At 40.4% G+C, this 18,010-nt stretch overlaps 1 protein-coding gene and 1 long non-coding RNA gene across 3 annotated transcripts in view; one reads left to right on the forward strand and one right to left on the reverse strand.

Annotated features, from left to right (window-relative positions):
* LOC107224011 overlaps nucleotides 1-18,010 on the reverse strand; it is a 117,432-nt gene that overhangs the window by 5,323 nt on the left and 94,099 nt on the right. For both annotated transcript variants that reach the window (XM_046729926.1, XM_046729927.1), the window contains exons 2-7: nucleotides 12,158-12,293; nucleotides 6,865-7,060; nucleotides 4,990-5,197; nucleotides 4,303-4,627; nucleotides 2,888-3,154; nucleotides 199-2,782 (exon numbers count right to left, since the gene is read on the reverse strand). In XM_046729926.1, coding sequence (XP_046585882.1) covers nucleotides 199-2,782; nucleotides 2,888-3,154; nucleotides 4,303-4,627; nucleotides 4,990-5,197; nucleotides 6,865-7,060; nucleotides 12,158-12,293 — 3,716 coding nt within the window. The remainder of the gene's footprint in view (nucleotides 1-198; nucleotides 2,783-2,887; nucleotides 3,155-4,302; nucleotides 4,628-4,989; nucleotides 5,198-6,864; nucleotides 7,061-12,157; nucleotides 12,294-18,010) is intronic.
* LOC124292634 lies at nucleotides 13,849-17,761 on the forward strand. Its single transcript, XR_006902524.1, has 3 exons — nucleotides 13,849-14,152; nucleotides 15,416-15,564; nucleotides 15,858-17,761. It is a non-coding gene; the product is annotated as an uncharacterized LOC124292634 (long non-coding RNA).

The following is an 18,010-nucleotide window of genomic DNA, read 5'->3' on the forward strand; positions in this document are numbered from 1 at the left end:
ATCTGTCACTTTAGCGTTTTTTTTCCGTGTACTTAAGAACGTTTGTCAAGCGAAATAAAACTGTCAGTTTACCTGGTCATTTGTCGATTTTCAATTTTGGGCTTCGTTCGACGAAAAAAGTAGCATTCTATAGATATGCATTTTACGACTCGATAAGCCGAATGACAGGGATCTTACAAAATGGGAAGCTAGACTTACCTTTGGAGCGTCGTCGCAAGTTTCGCACGTTTCTTGTACGACAGGGAGTTTCTTGCATTCTGCAAACTGTCTCAAAGCCTTTTCCCGGACGTATACGAACGGCCGAATAACCCTGAGGTCACGCTCTCGGATGTAATAATGTGCTTTCATGGTGCAGAGTTTACCGTTGTGAAATACGGACATGAGGAATCCCTCCGTAAGGTCATCGAGGTGCTGCCCGAGCGCTAGGACATTGTAGGAGTGCTCTTTAGCGACGGCGTACAAGCGGTTCCTCTTCGTTCTGCTGCAGAAGCTGCACGCCGACCTTCCAATCTCTTCCTCAAGAGCGGGTTGCTCTTCGTAAAAATACGGTACGTCCAGCGCCTTGAGGTACGTCATTAGCTGAAGGGGGTCGTAGGCTTTGCTGTCAACAGTTGCCGCCCCTATCTCGAAGTTGACACCCTTGGACCTGACGTAGAACTGGTACTGGTGCAGAGTGTGCAACAGGGACAGGGAGTCCTTGCCACCGGATAAGCAGATCATAACCTTGTCTCCGTCCCTGATCATGTCAAATTCTTGCATCGCCTCTACCGAAGGTTTCCAGATGTTTTTTGGGGGACACAGCCACTGCAGATTTCCATCCTCCGAGGGTTTGTCCGGGTTCAGTCTTTCCTCTTCCTCAAGACCCGAGCACTCGGAAACGATCTCCTCGTCCTCGGAAAGATCATTGACCCGTTTTTGCTTCGCGTTTTTCCCGTTTATTCGCAGTCTCCTACATCCGTTAGAGTTTGACTCGGCGCTACTGCTTCTCCGAAGTTCGGACTCAGTTGACTTTTCGTTTTCATGGAAGGACAGGTTAATTCCACTGTCCTGAGAACTGACAGAGTTTATCGCCGAGTAGATCTTCGGCAGTGTTTTTAAGTCTATTTCGACCCCACTACGGTCCTCGTCGTCAGTTTTACCGCCAGCATCCTGCTTGATGACGTAGATCACAGTCTCGTCTGACGAACACTCGCTCGACATTTTACTCTCCTGAGAAAGTTCACTCAGCTTACCAATCGTTCCGGCCTTCGGTAAAACTCTTTCGGGTGAACCACATCCATTCGATGATTTGTCAGAGGATGAGGTGTCAGGTGAGAACCTATGAAGACCGTCGACAGCGTTCACCATACACCTGATCTCCGATTTCACTTCGCTTGCCATTTCCTTTGAAAACTCCATGAGATACTCAGCAATATCGCTCGCCGAGAAGGAATCGTGCTTTTCCTCGCAATGGTTGAGGCTATGGATCCGCGAGTGGTGCTGGGGCGTGTTTTCCGTTGTGTTAGTTTCCGACAGTACGTCGTCGACCTGAGATATCACCTCGCGTATTTCCGATTTTATTTCCGTTGCTAATTCCTTCGTAACTTCCTTCAAATAAGCGTGAAGATCTTCCGAACTCTGCGACAGGTTAGAGACCGGTGAGGACCTACCAACCCTCATGTCACAGTTACTGTAGGAGTTAGCGTTGGTCAAGGAGTGGGTCGGACTCCCATTTTCATACTCTAATGAGTTCAATTCCGTTTGACTACTGCAGCTGCAGTGTCGGTGTCTCGAGGTATTTATACCCAGACTAGCCATCGTCTGGGGACTCAATATCGGGGGAGAAGTACCCGAACTTCCCAAAGAGTTGCATCGCGCTCTACCCGTGTTACTCTGGTCACCAGCGATTAGCTGAGCAACCACAGGCGTTCCCAAAATTGCCGGAGTCACGGCCTCGCCGACTGCGAATCTCACGGGCATCGGGGAGCTTGGACAAGTCGACGGAGACCTTTGTTCACCCGAGGACGTCGCGTATTCCGGAAGGGACAGCTGCGCCATAAGTGGAGGCGACACGGTGTTCCTCAAGTGTGAGGACAGAGTTTGCCCGAAGGAATACTTTTTGGGATCAGGAAGTGGTGGGATCGGCCTGGTTAATACTGGGAGGCTGTGATGTCTCGGAGAGTTCGATGTTATCGGAGCGTTCCCGGTCCTGGGAATGTCGCTGTTCAATCTGCGAATCCCGTTTGCTAAAAGCAAAGAGTGGTTTGGTATATCAAAGGCGCTGTATCTGAGTCTGTATGTGACCGGATTGAAGGGAACGTCCTGCTTGACGTTTTGCGAATTGCCGAGAAGAAGGTCCTGTGCTTCGTTCGGCAGGATGAACCATCGAAGTGCTTTGCCTTGTTCGGTGAAGACGACGCTTTGGTCAATTTGCAGAGGATATCTCTGAGCCATTTTCCTCGCTCTGTTGAAGATGTTTCTCGCTGTTTGAAGGCAATCGCTGTAACTCTGAGGAAATACACCGGGTCCAGACACGCGTCGCTCGGATGTGATCATCTTTCCGTCTGTATACCTTATCGAACCCAGCCATTTGCGGTCTTTGAATACGCTGTTTGTATGGTGGCGCCATTCGCCTGTGTCCGGATTCAGAACGTACTGAGGCAAAAGCTTCCATCCTTCCGTCGCAACCATTTTCAGCGCTTCGAGGACGAAAGCAACCTCGGTTTCCGACATGAAGAAGGAAAATGACAGACGGGCGAATCCTGGTCGGAGCATCTCCACGCTTGATTCTTCATTGCAGCCACTTGAATAACAAAAACAGAATATGTTGTAACAAGAGAAGAAGTGAGTAAAATGATTGAGTAAGTTACAAATCGTGCATTATTACCAACGAGGAAACGAGACTCACTTTTGCTGCAGAATGGCCTCGTATTCTTTGGCTAACTTTTCGTCAATTCCCATCAACTCGTGAGCATAACGTCCCGTGCAGGCGCAGCCGCCTCTTGCCTGGACTCCAAAAACGTCGTTGAGAACGGCGCAAACAAAGTTATGATGGAGAAACGTGCCTCGGGGATGACGGACCATGAACGAGAAGATTGAAAGTCGTTTGACGTTGTGTGAACTGCTACCGAGAAGTATGAGCTCTGGTATTGTGCGCACGTGTGCCAAAACTTGTCTGCAAAAAGAAAAAAGATTTTTTCCTTATAGTATGCATATAACTGCGTACGGTTTAGTTGGAAGAGAAAGTCATCTCAATGTTCAGTAGAGAAGTCAGGATAACTGTCTTAATTTTCTACAGTAGCCAAGTGACATGGAAGAAATTCTTGGTACGTTCGAAAAAATAATCCTCCACTCTTTTTCGTTTTAAATGTCGCCTATATGCGAGTGCTGAAATGTTATGTTGCGTATATTTTCATCCTTAACATCGGTTTATTTGAAGACTTCGCTCCGTGATGCCATGCCGCTCAGGTAAAGAACCGCTCTGATGGCCGACTGTACGAGATCCCCTTTTGGCAGGGACACAATTTTTATTTATGGAACTCGACGAAGTGTGGACGTTAGTGTGTGGAAAAAGTAAAGTCTTTGCACCTTTTTTGGGTCACGTTGGATTCGTAGCTTTTACAACGGATTTTGCTGACGATGAGTAGTGTGACACCTGATACGATTCAACCACGGCTATTTCAATTGCGTTCGCCGCGTTTGAATGTACCTACCTCCAGAAATACGTCGGAAGTAATCTTTCATCGTTTGAAAATTGACGCACATTGTAAGCTGAGAAAAATGAGTAAGCAACATGAATGAGTCTCGCCAGAGTGCATGTAGCAGTCGGATTTTCGCCGACGGAATTATACGCGTCGCAAAATGATCCCCAACGTAAATCATCCGAGATTTTCAGCGACGTATCACAAGTAACAAGCGATCCGAAATATAATTTCTAGCATTAAGGTGTACCTAACTATATTGGCCAGATTCCAAACCTACGAAAACCAGTTTGGAATCCCGGTCGCCGTGATATTTTTTACGGCTCCATTTATTCGCGCGACTTGTAAGAATTTCAGAGATGCTATGATCATTAATTGCAATTCATACAGTGCCCGGTATTCTAGTGGAGCGATATTACCGTTCGGCGCTAGCGAGGTCGTATTATCTACCACAAGCGGCGAAGCACTGTATCTCGTTTATTGCTTTCCACTTTTCATTTCACGGGCAATTCCCCGGAGTGAACCTTTAAGCTGAACGAAGACATATAAGGATGCAATAAGCTTAAAGAAAGTACCGATAGAATTAACTTCTATTGAAAATATAAAACGCAAAAATACTCACTTGGTGATTTTATCCTGACGAGCCATGATTGCTTGTGGTGTAACATTTTCTTTCAGCTGAATGGCGAGTCCGCATCTAATGGTCTCCACCACAGCGGCAGTTCCGCTCTCCTCGCGCAGCTCGGGATCTTGCAAATATCTATGCGAATCCCTCATGTCTTCGAGGCTAGAGTCAGTCTTGAGAAGCGTTCTCTTTGTCACTAGGACTCCCGGTGTTTGAGCGCCGCCGATGAATTTGTGACCGGTGAATATGATAGCATCTTTGTGGACCGTGTTCTCACCGACTCCGGGCAGGTGAGGATTCATGTCCATTTGTACGTACGGAGCTGTAGGACAAGAAACGTCAGGGGATAATTTTTATTACTGAGTCGTTGCAGGGGAGTCTCGGCATGAAGACTTTGCATAGAGCTTTACGAAAGGCTAAATCCGCACTGGTAGTAAAAGTTGATTAGATCCGCCTCCGAGTAAGAGTTAAATCCTCTTCAGAATCCCCAGATGATCACTGCACAGAAAGTTCGTTTCCATGATTGAATTCTTAAGAGATGTCCAGCTCTTTCTCTGGCTTTATTCGAGACTGAATTACCGAAGGGGCCAGCTTTTCACAGGTGGAAACTCATTTTCAGAGCAATTACGGTTCCTGGGAGATTCACGGCGAATATTTCGAACTTGAAAAACACCTCGTACTAACCTGCCGATGTGTAATCCCAGATACTGATTGCGCCATGCTGATGAAGAAGAAGAGTCGTCGCCACGTCATCGGCAAGAACGCCGGTGATGCAACTGGCAGCACTAAAACACCCGACAAGTTGAGCTCCAGTGAGACGTTCCTTAGCTAGTTGCCGGTCCAGGTCATTCAGGTCCAGGAAGCCTTCCTTGGTCTCGGCAATTCTTATTATCTGAAAAACGAAATCAAGAATGTAAGTTTATGGCGAGTCATTGCTATGACTGGCCGTAATTATTGTACCTACAGGTTTTCCCACTCAAGATCAAACGACGGTAGAAACCCCGCGATTATCCGATACAACAGGTTACCATGAACTTATCGAGTAACAGACCAGCGTTGTTCAAGCTTAACTTACGGCGGGTGTTCGCCGATTTCATTTCATCTCGCAATGCTGGATTAGTCCTTCGACAATTACACGAGTGGAATTTCTGTCGTTAGTTAGATAGAAAGTACAATAAAACGAAAGGATTCGACTTCAAATTACTATTCACGTGATGGAGTGGTTATTTTTAGCACTCCGGGCTGATTAGGCTTTATCACGACGCTATATTGACCCTCGAACTTGCCTTTTTCTTTATATATCTTGCGATGAGCCTGCACAAGCGTGTTCGATAGGCCACTGGCATGCTGATTGAGTAAAAATCACTTACGGTACCGTGGAAACCATCAACTAAATTTTGTTAAAATTTTCTCGTTCCTGATATGAGAACGGTATACGTATGTGCATAGTTAAAGTTTACAGAAGCTATAGTTGTCTGCCAATGTACGTGTGTAATTAAGAATAACGGTATCGCATTGGCAGTGATCACATCCAATAGCTGCAATATCTCAAGAGATACCCCCGTGAACCATTAAAGTGTTTGTGAAAGTCAACAATAAGTTCATGTTACATCTATATTCTATCTTACATATCGTCATAAATCATAATGGTAAAAAAAAAAGAATTCAGCATGCTATAATAATATGTCGGAATCATTCCGTGAAGAGCAGCGGGTTTTCTCCTAATCAACGGCTGTGAGGCCAACGTACCAGAGTCACGGTTCACGATGATCGGGAGTGACTATATATATATATACATATCTGCCAGCGAGTAATCGACTTTATGTCGGTCACCGAGTAGTGGAATTCAAATGGCATGAGCTGAGCGATAGCTTCCGTGAACCTGTTTGCTGACGATAACTGGTGCAGAGCTTGCGGATCGAACTGTACGCTTAAAAGATAACGACGTTTACAACCCAATGCTCACTTCCCATTTGTAAATATGGCAATCTAATACTTTTCTTCACATGGATGCACAGAGCTGCTGCCATTTGAATATTAGTCGACGTTTTGGATAAACATCGAACCAGTGTGTTCTAAATGGTCAGATAAGTTTGACTTGATAGGGCTGAAAGAATCGAGATTTCCATTCTGCAATCCTAAGACATACATAATTTATCTTCCCAATTTCTGTATTAAACTTGGCAACACGAACACAGATGATAATCGAAAGATTAGAGACTGGACAGGTTTCTGTGCACATATTCAAAGTCAACGATTAGCACTGTTACTTGCAATCTATTATCAAACAACGATTTCATGGTAAAATTTCAATTGAAACGAGTCACGGTGCTGCCGCTGAAGTAAACCGAACTGTGTTTGACTTTTCACAAAGTACAAATAATAAATTGCCAACCAGTAATATCGGTGTGCAAACCATAGACTTAAGGTTACATTGAAGGTGTTCGTTTTCTGATAAGTTACGAAATAATAAATTTGTCATATCGAAAGACGCAGTCTGTTTACATGATGAATAAAATGACGCTGAAGAGCTGAATCGGGACATAGACGTCTGCATACCTTGACTCCGTGATCTCTCCAAGGTCGCAGGTTAGCATGGTGTTCGAAAGGGCCAACGAAGACAACGGTGGGCTTATTCATATCCAGATGCCGAAGCAATGCGCGTAGGGCGCCAGCGGTTCCATGACCCGTGAAAAGGACAGCGTCCTGTTCACTAGCACCGACAGCATGCCTCACAATATCTCGGGCCTCGTGCCTGCAAAGAAAATAATCATTTTCTAGTCATCTTCTTCAAACTTATTCCGTTATGTTGAGTATTTAACCACATTTACTTAAATTACTTGAATCTTCGCGTACGGATATTATGGATAGATTTTTAGATTGCGCTACACGAGAGAACCGTAGGACCTGTCTTCTCCAATTGTAGTGCACCGTCAAAACATATTATAAAGCTTTATGAAGCGGTCCTTCTGAAACAAGTGCGTTTCGGAATGTTTCATGTATCCAATATCATGACTGGGATGAAAGACCGTAATTCTTTACAATTTCAACAACACCTTCATATCATTTTTGCCAGGAAGAATTTCTTCGTTGCAAGTAAATTTTTATACCTAAAGGTGCAGTGCAATTTATATCGGATACATATACTATAGCCGATACGTCAAACAAATATTATAAAAAAATTGTGAAACTAACGTTAATAGACAGAAATGTAAGTATATCCAACCGTACCAAAGGCGGGAATTGCAGCAAATTGGGTTAGATATAAACAATAGTTATGATATTTTTAGGGTCGCTGATTGAAAATGTCATCCCGGAATTTCAAAGAATGCAATACAGCTGTCAGAAATATAAGAGCGCCGCTAATTCTATGTTTGAAACGATGATCGAATTCTCACAAAATTGTTTTTATGATCCTCTGACTCGCTCCAGATCTGTCTTATGTACACTACAATCCGATACGGCAGACTTGAAGTCACGTACGAGGATTGAGGTCAAAAAACAAATAAAAAAAATTTGTAAATCAATTAATTTTCATAAGGTTTTACTGCTTTTTATTCTCGACATTAGATCTGTCGGTTCCAAATTCGTATCTTCAAGGTCAGGTTACGTATCAGTGACCAAAAATTATCCAGCCATAGGAATCCTGTTACGAAGGAATAAATCGATGCCTGCATTTCCGTCTCCAGTCTCGAGCATCACGACTTCAGGGTGGCGATAATTTTGCTCAAATAAAATTCCCGACTTTTCCCTGACTTTTCCCGCGAAAAAAATCTGAATTCCCTGACATTTTATCCACGAAACTTAGGTAATGTCGCCAGCTTTTATGATCTAGAGCTCCAGAAAATGTGCACTTTGAATATATAAATTTGGATTCAAAAAACACATAGTATTGCTTCGTTGCCCAAAAATAATTATAAATCCAACAATGCCATATCCGAAAATGAGCTTAACTCAATTTGCAAAGCATAGCTGAAGTTTCAAAAACGATTTACAAAAGAATTACGTTGTTACGACATTCCCTGACAATTCTCGGTTATCCGTGTCTGTTCGTCACCTTGGACTCTACCACGCATGTGATATCTTCGTGACACAAATCGCGCACAATGAATTATTACTATGCATGAAAAGTTGTTTCCCAACACGCGTACGGCTAAGGCGGTGTACCTTCGGGTGCGTAAATCGACCTGATTTACCGGTTCTTCTTCGCTGTTCCGGCATTTGAAGGCCCTTCTTTGTTTGGGGGTTAGAGCTGCGCCAAGCGGTGGTTGAAGTGAGGGATATTGATCCTCGGGAGGGAGTTGGCTGCCACCCCCGGCGCCATAAACTCAAGCCAACTCGACCGACTCTTGGTTCATACACGCCCTACATGTATATACGTGTATACGTGTATACGTATATATAATACATGTATAAATATATTCGTGGCTCTGTCGCCCTCTAGGTGCCAGTTTGCTGGGGGTGAATCCCAGCGGCGCTACCTGTGCCTCTTGTTTAATATTCATATAATGACGTGGAAGTGGTTCGTGACGAGCCGCGGAGCACGAGCTTACAGGTAAGCTTTCGTCAAACTGCTCGCTCGCTTTCGACAACTCAACGATATTGTTCGATTGGTTAACGAGGGGACGATAATTGAGTATTTGAATGAAATTTTTTTTATTTCATATTCTTGTAGATTGGAAAAAAATATTTTGGAAATATTTTTTATTTTTTTGATTGAATCAAAATTCCCATTAATATAACAGATTGAAAGCTATAACATTGTGAGGTCACCCATTTTAAGATATATCTATATATATTAAAATCAGTGAAATTCATTCACCTGTAACATGAAAAATTATCATTTTTACCGAAAAACAAAAAATACGTCCTCGTTATTTTGGCTTGCACTGCATTATGCACCCCTAAAAATGGAAAAAAAAACTTCATTCAAATGCTCAATTGGCCAACTGAACAATTATTCAGCAGGCATTCCGTCTATTCATGGATGAATGATTTTTAATATTTACTCCACCTCTCGATAAATCACACGTGCGCTGTATGATATATTTATTTATTATGTTTATTATGATATTTTATTTATTTGATATATATTTTGTGACGGAAGCGTTTTTCTTTTTTATTTTTGTCGCTCCCATTTTAATTCTCAGAACGTGGTACCAATTACCATCGAACACTTTTGGGCGTTCAAAGATCTATTTCTGGTTCGTCGGATACTCTGCAGCGCTTGAAATACCAGAATTTTCCTATCTACGATTTCGCACTTTTCAAAATGTCTCGATCCTAGCCAGATCTAGACGTCGAGCTGATATTTTTTACTGGCATAAAACGACTGGATATTCCATCAGACTGACGCGTACTACAACGATAGAAATAACAAAAATATTATCATTCCTCTCGACTGTAATTGTCGTAAATATTGAAAAAATTCAATTCAAAAAAATATGGAGTTAGATTGCTAGAAAGCAAATTTCATGTTACCAAAGAATCTGACATATAACAAGTATTGCTGCTAATTTGAAAAAAAAAATCACTGGACCTTCTCCGTCTCATCGAAGCCGAAAGTTTGGATTTTCGCTGGAGTTGCATTATAGAAAATATATACGAAACAGGAAGCAGAGTGTGGAAGCGAGGAAAACTTTCTCTTGATAAAAAGAATAGCTCTTGAAAGAGGAAGTTATAAGAGCACCGTACGTAATTGCGTATATCATCATGAATGGAAAACTGCTCATCGTCTCCCCGTAAATGAATAACTGATGTGAATTTGCATTCATCGTCGCACGATACGCGTTACAGAGCCGATATTATAGTTGCAAAAAAAAATACTTGCGAGGCGCGATGATAGTCCGAGGGCTGATTCGAGCGGTGAAATTACAGACCCAGAGGAAATGACTTTGTCCTTTACGACTTACGCCCGTGGTAAAATTACTTCCTGATCAAATAAATCAATATGATTGAAGGTCTTGGACTCGCGTATGCAGCGGCTTACAGAAAGCCCGGAAATATTCAGGCGTCTTACAATTGGACGCGTACTTACATAGAGAGTAAAATTTCTAGCTATAAGATATAATATAAAAATTGTGACGTCGCGATCTAAGCGAGCTTTCGAAAATATAAATTTGTGTACCTATACACGTCTAACGGTAATCGAGAATAGATAAGGATTATCAGTTGTCTTTCGAACGGAACGTGAATGAAAAAAAAAAATGGCCGTAAAAAATTTAAAGACAGTCGGTTGGAATCAATTTTTCACAACCATCCGTTGACGCACGTGGTGAGAACGTTTTTATCTTTTATTTTGCATTTTTTCTCGCTTCCTCATCGTGGCACCGGAGGTGTTAAATTGAAAAATAAGAACATATATCATTTCTATAATCACGATACTATCAAAAGCCGAGACTTTTAAATAGTGTGGATATTTCTTTGGCGCCACCCAGATTCCAATTATAAACACGTCTGAGTCAGTCAAAGGTCACTTAAGTGCGAAAATAACTTTTATATCTCAAACATTGTTTCGTAAGTTTTGCAGTTTTCTTTTATTCTACACGATAATGTTGCTTAAATAATCTAAATCATATCAGAGAATTCGACTCTGAATCTGATGAAGGAAACTAGATTCTCCTTTGAGTTCTCGGATCAAGGAAGCCATTTGCACGCGACAATAAAGAGCAACCTTTGCATTTTCCATGTAAACTATAACGTCCAGGATGTTTGTCGCCAACGCGACGACGCACGTCGAAAATTTCTTACGGAATTTTTTAATAAACACTCGTCAATTCCGCACCTACAAGGGACGTGATATGGCTCGTTTCTTTTGCGGAACTTGATTAAATATTCAGGCAACATTTACAAGGTACTGCTAATCCTGGAAGACATCACGGTAAATTACGTACTGTCTACTCAGCTGCACAAATGATGATAAACAAACATTTATCGATACACGATACGATTCAGCCGTTATGGCTGGGGAAAGAATCGAAATTGGAATATCCGTATGCAAACGTACTGTTCGCGAATTGAAAAGAAATAGACAAACCGCGGTGAAATTCGTGCGAAAACAAATTTCCAGTGGTTCGCTAATTTAAAATGCAAAATGATTGAAAAAAAACGCATTTTTTTGCAACGTTAATGACACCAGTAATTCGAAAATATTCAACTATCAATCTTCGTCTAAAATTAGACGATTATCGGAAGCTTTCAAACCACAAAAGAAGATGTAATATTTTCTTGACAAGCGAAATCTTTCGACATCTGAAAATTTATCGGTTAAGTTTTTACTATTTGTGCCTGGATATTTTTCACCTAAAAATAAATTTCCTCTAATTTTCACATTACGTACGAAGCAGTTTTTCTTAACGGTTTCAAGACCCTGACAATTGAATCGTATCGTTAGCAGAAATTAATTCTAACCATGCGAAGGTAACAATTTTATTGTGAAAATTTAATTGTGATTCATAATTCTGTGCGACGCTTATAATTTTCAAAACAATCTTAAGTCACTGTGAAAGTCTGACATGTCCAAAGTTGGGGGACTGAAGTATATTCCAGTTACTCTCAATTTTATGATACCTTACTACGCCTGTGTTTACGGTTAATACGTTTTTTTATTCAATATGCATATATTTTTACTTTTTATGACAGCGTCCAGATGAGGAACACATGTTTCGATAAAAATAACGTTACACCCCAAGGTTCTTCTTCACATATCTATAATGTACGGAACGCAATAGCTATCGTATCCATTCACGGTGGAAAGTGAGTTGAGTTCAATTTTTTAAAACATAATAATAAAATATTTTTCGATGTTTATTCCAAATTAACATAGCACAATGTATCTCAGGATTCGACTCACCTGAATAAAGAAGACTGCAAACTGCAGATTGACGTTGATGTCCGAGTGTCACCAAGGCAGGGAAGAACTTCCTTGGTGATGTATTCCTCCAGGAACTGCAACGATCTTCCAGAGGCGGTGTAATCGCAGTAGACAACTGGAACCAATGAGTCTGAATTAATTAATTACAGGCAAAAGGATGACCTGTTAGAATTTATTCTTCGCAGGTTATTGTACAAGAATCCAGAAGCTAAAGTGAAGTAAAAAAGTTCATCTTTGAAGATACAGATACTAAGTTTGGAACCGTTTGAACAAAGTGTGAAAAATTAATCCTGAACAAAGTAGAAAATACCACGCGAAGAGAAGAAGATGTTCTACGAAGAGTTGAAAATAGAACAAAGACTGACAGCTATAAAAAATGAAGCAGAAATCAAACAAAACTACTTTTTCATCCTTGTGTACAGAGCATGAGTGAACATCCCGTACGAGCATAATGAATTGTATTCTTATTGTTAGTAAGTCAGCGTTCTTTGTTCCAAGAAAAATGATAAGAAGAATAAATTGAATGAGAAATGGATGTAGGATTGGAAAAAGTGACTAGCTTCTAAAAATGTGACGCGACTGGAACAAAGGTTGATGACATGTGTGTCATATTATGTTAAGATCAATCTTTGTACGATGTAAACATAATCGAAATCCGTATCTAAAAAAACATCGCAGACATGATGTTTATAATGCGATGTAAATCTCCGCCCTGCATGATCACATATAGCGATATGATGTCGCGCTCAACGTCTGTAAACCAGGTTCCAAAAGTCTTTATCAGTGAACGTCAGGCTGCCTATTTAGGACAGCCTGTAACACTATCGATATATTTTCAGTACGATAAAGAAAAAAAAAAAAAAAACTAGTCGACCAACCATGTATTCAATGCCATCGACGTACAGCTGCGGCATAATTTCATTCTTTAATTTCATCGCAGTTTTCGTTTACCTAATTGTTCCATCATTTTTATTGAATACTTGAATACAATTGCAGAGAAATCTGCAAACAGAATCACAATTACGGGGTGTAGAAACATCAACTTGGGTTGATACTCCAGAGTTTCTACAATCAAAGTAATAGTTATTTCGTCGATTATATCATACAGAAGTCTAAAATTATGTCAGCTCATTGTTACGTACGCGTTAGATCGGAATGATTTTTATAAAATCAGACATTCTTACGTAGATCGGTCGGGATCCTTATCGTATCTCAGAAATCGGCACATTCTCGAGCACTTATATATTAATCATAACAACAGCTAGCAATTAGCGTTAATTGACGGCTAGTCGTCGGTGCAACGGGTGGCAATTACGTATCTGGATGCATGTAGTATAATTATAATTACGATATCCGTCACGATGATAAAATAACAAATGAACGCTATTATCAGAATATAAAGTAGGTAAATTCATACATTTCCAGCCAATTTTATCAAGTATTATACCGTTATCGCAATACTTTGTGATAACAGTACCGCCTCTGAAAATTTCAAATTTTTCAGTTTTATTTTTACTTTCTACACGGGTGTTTTTGAATTATTAATATTCAAACACTTTCGCAGTTTCACCTTTCCGAAATTCTCAATAATATAAAAAAAAAATCTCTCCAGAGTTTCCGAATAAATTGAATATATAAAAATCTATGTACACCTCATCGTTTGCAAATTGTTGAAATACTTCGAAATATTTTCAACTCCGTGTAATAAACGTGCTCCAAATAGTTTCCAAACAACGTTATAACCTGCCGCCACTTTGGGAGATAAGAATCTCTGCGCCACATCGAGAACTGTCATATAGACTGTTTTGCAATACATATTGTAATTTATTGAACGTTGAAACAGCAATAGAACTGCCGACAACCAGACTGATCTCGATCCCAGACTGCGAAGTAGACGTGCCAGTAATTACGATCGTTCGAACTTTGCCGACTTTGCGTGCATCCTGAGACGTGCTGAATGATCGCATCATAAAGGTATGTATACATACATACATACCTATATAGAGCTGCGTGACCCCTAGTTAAAAGGTAATGGCGGCGTTTATGAACATACGCATAAAATCTCCCCATCCACCGCGGTGCGAATAACTAACCAATCCGTGGTTCAATTTATTTAAACTTTGCGGTATATCCTTTGCGTCATTGGTCAGACCGTGAATAGCAACGAGATAATTAATTGCATCGATGTAACCGGTTATCCTAAGTACCTTGTACACTCGGATATTTCATATTTATCTTTACATACTTACAACGTCTGGTTACAAATGGAACATGCAGTGTGTGCTTAACGACGGAATGACTGCTAAAACATCTCTGCAACGTTTTGAACAGTTCTTAGCAGGAATTCAAGCACAAGTGTTTTTCGGTGCGTGATTTTACTATGAATTCTTTTATGTTCCCAAATCGCTGAATAGAAAACTTCCAGACCGAGAAATGATGAATTGAATGTTTAAAATGAGCCGGCGTGTCTGGAAACGGTCGAAACGTGTCAGAAAAAAATCGGACATGTTCGGGCAAGTCCGGAAATCATCGGAACGGGTTAATAAATATTCGAACACGTTCGGGCGCGTCCGGAAACGATCGGAGCTAGTGATAAAAGAATCGAAAGGTTTCGTGCGGGTCCGGAAAAAGTCGGAATGGTTCGGAAAAAATTTGGAACGGTTCTGGGGGGTCCAGAAGCGGCCGGAACAGGCGGGAATAAAAATCTGACGGATTCAAGCGAGTCCGAAAACGATCGGTACAGGAAGGTACAGAAATATTCGACCTACGTTAATTTTTTAAAGTTGAATCACCTCAATTTTTTGAAATCAAATCAGCAACTATAACGATTCTCGCGATTGTCATTCTTTTCAATTCAGCAAAAAATAAAAGTACATAAATAATCCAAGCTGTTGGAAATGGAAAACAAAAATTTATCGAACCGTGTAAAACGTGACCATGATAAAGAAATTAATAATACACGTAATTATTGAATATAATGAAAAAGATTTCTCGTCCAACTTTGTGTTATTCAATTCTTTGCGGTCACCGAACATTTTATACGCCTTTGTTAATGATGCACGCAGTTATTCCTGCAACTCGCGCAAGTCACAGAGGTGTAAATTAATTCTCGACACAACTGGTTTCTCATTGTTTGACCGCGGTACAACTGTGAAGTGTATACCACACAAATGCAGAACGTCCGATATAATAAGCTCGCAGCACAATTCACGTCGCATGTTCTTTGAATTTTTTCAGGTGGCGAATACACGCTCAAAGTCTCGACTAATTACAAAGAAGCTCATTAAAGGCGAAAGCATGGCTGCAGTAAATGAGAATTATCAACCTGCTACCGCTAAGTAAAAAAATTGCGCAATTTTCGCGTAACTCGAAGCATGAATTACCGGGTGAGCACCTAAAAAAATCAAGCACCATAAGCAGCTAAATTTCATTAGTTTATGAGTCTACTAAAATCGGTTTATCTGACATACATTAATTTTTGTTTCGATCTGTCGCGTTTTTTATTCTGATAAATTTATATCTCGTTGAAAAAATTCACTTTCTTCAAATTTCTTCAAATTTATTCGCGCCATTAAATTTTTTGTTTCTTACGGACGTCAGACTAAATCTACTTTCACGTAATACGAAATGCTTCAGTTTCCTGTGAAATTGACCAAGATTTTGGTAAATTTGCCTCCAGTAAATTTCTCGGTCAAACGGACGTCTTTGAAGGATTGACCTGCAGAACTATTGCGGTAGGTTTGATTTATCGATTAATCAAAAAGCAATTAATCGATTCATCGATTAATCGGAGAAAACGATTATTCAAAGCTGCCGATTAATATAGATTGATCGTGAAAGATCGTAGAAAAGCCGCAGCTTTCGCTGAGCACCAACTGTAAGCGACGAGGTGCTTGACACACGTACCTAAGGGACTAATAATCTCAATAAAAACTAATGCAAAGAGTAGCTCGTCCTATTCAACGATCGAGTCTTGATATGGACGACATGATCAGGACCCCATTCAATTATGATATAACGGAATTGCGCGACAACGACCCGATCCAGAAATATTATCGGGCACTGAGAACATGACCCAACAGCACTTTTATACAGTGACCAAAGTGGGACAGGAAATAAACTATGCATATGTACATAACTTAAAAAGAAAAAGAGAAAAAAAGATGATCAATTCTACTTGCCACTATTTGCAAATATGTAAGAAGTACTTGATTTTATAACACAGAGAGATCTACAGACTATTCAAGCTGTTCGCTAGACGAAACGTGTAAGGAAAGTTTACCTAACCTAACCTAACCTAAGCAAGGAGTACACCGGTTGGCAGGTGTAATTTACGTCTTATATGAACACACACAACAGGGGGAAGGGGGACAAAACATTATCGCTGCAAGTTTAAGTATGAGAAATATGCAGCTTAAAGGTTCAGAGGGATATTCGCGAGCATATATGCGGTTGATGTTGTTATGCAACGTTATCGCTCAAGTCGTTAACCCAATTGCAAAACGGCAAAGGCATTAGGCAGCGCGCGTTCAGTTAAAGAAATATTACATGCGGAGATGTATGCCTGCGGGTTTTACTTCCGCCTCGATCATTAGGTACACCACGAGGATTACTGGAATTATTGATTACACGCAGAGAAAGTAAGAGATGATGTTGTTTGACGATCAAAGGATGGGCTTGTAGTATTTCATGTGTTACGGACTTCTGTTGCAGATTTCAAGGGTTTGAGGACGTTGGATTACAGATTTGTACAAAACTTCGTGTGATCGGAACCGGAGAATATTCTTAACAATAAGATTTGTCCAATTTTTTTCAACTTTTTCCATTCTCAGTAATAAAATTTCGAAATTTGACGACGATCTCAAGACATTCGACGTATTTCGCGATCTGAGATCGAAAATGAGGTTGAATTTTTATTTTGCGATACTTTTTTCCAATAAATTACCTCGAAAAATTGCAATCACATCTTAGCGCGGAATTTTTGTTTCATACACACGCCGCGGTGAATTTCCATAAGACCGGTGATCTACACCGTCCTTGGACTAGTGCCTAGGTCGAATAACCTTGAAATGATAAGATTTATTCACTAGCGAATTTTAAAAGCAGCTGTTCACCGCGTGTCGAGTTGTTTTCGTCGATACTTCGCACGTGTGTATATATTATATGTTATGTGTATAACATATATAAACTCTGTTGACGGTTATAATAAAGCTGATTATTGAATGACCGAAGACCGGGGATCAGGCCTGTCATGCGGTAGATCGACGCACTTTTAATAATTCTGATCAAGACATCGCGTATTGTTGGATCTCCGAAAATTACATCACCTATGTATAGACAAACTCTATTTTGTGGGAGTAAGAAGTTTCTTCTCTGCATGCACGATGTATAAGGAGACTCTAGTGTGTTGATGTTGTGTTTACCCTTTTTGAATCCTTGCTTCCGATCAGAAGCCGATGTGCAAATCATTAATCTACGAGAGAATATTTGTTGAAAGAATGTAAATTCGAAAAATTATTTTTGTTGTACGTAGATAGCATAATCGGGCTGTAAAAACTGTATTGTGATTTGAGATAAATTAAAAACTGTGGAAATCGAGGAGTTGGGTTTTTTATGACCCTGGTATAAAAAAAAAAAGTGTTTATTTTGAATTTTTTTTTAATTATCTTTTAGTAAGGCGAACAACCGAAAGTTGGACTACGGTTATGGGTAACAATCGAATTTTGTGTGTGTGAATAGAATGCGACTGAAAATGTTCAACGCTGTTGCAAAGTTCCTGAAATTCCTGAAATTTTGCACACGAAATCGGAACGTGCGAAAAAAAATTGCTAG

This window comes from Neodiprion lecontei, chromosome 1 (assembly GCF_021901455.1).
Source record: "Neodiprion lecontei isolate iyNeoLeco1 chromosome 1, iyNeoLeco1.1, whole genome shotgun sequence".
Taxonomy (NCBI): Eukaryota; Metazoa; Arthropoda; class Insecta; order Hymenoptera; family Diprionidae; genus Neodiprion; species Neodiprion lecontei.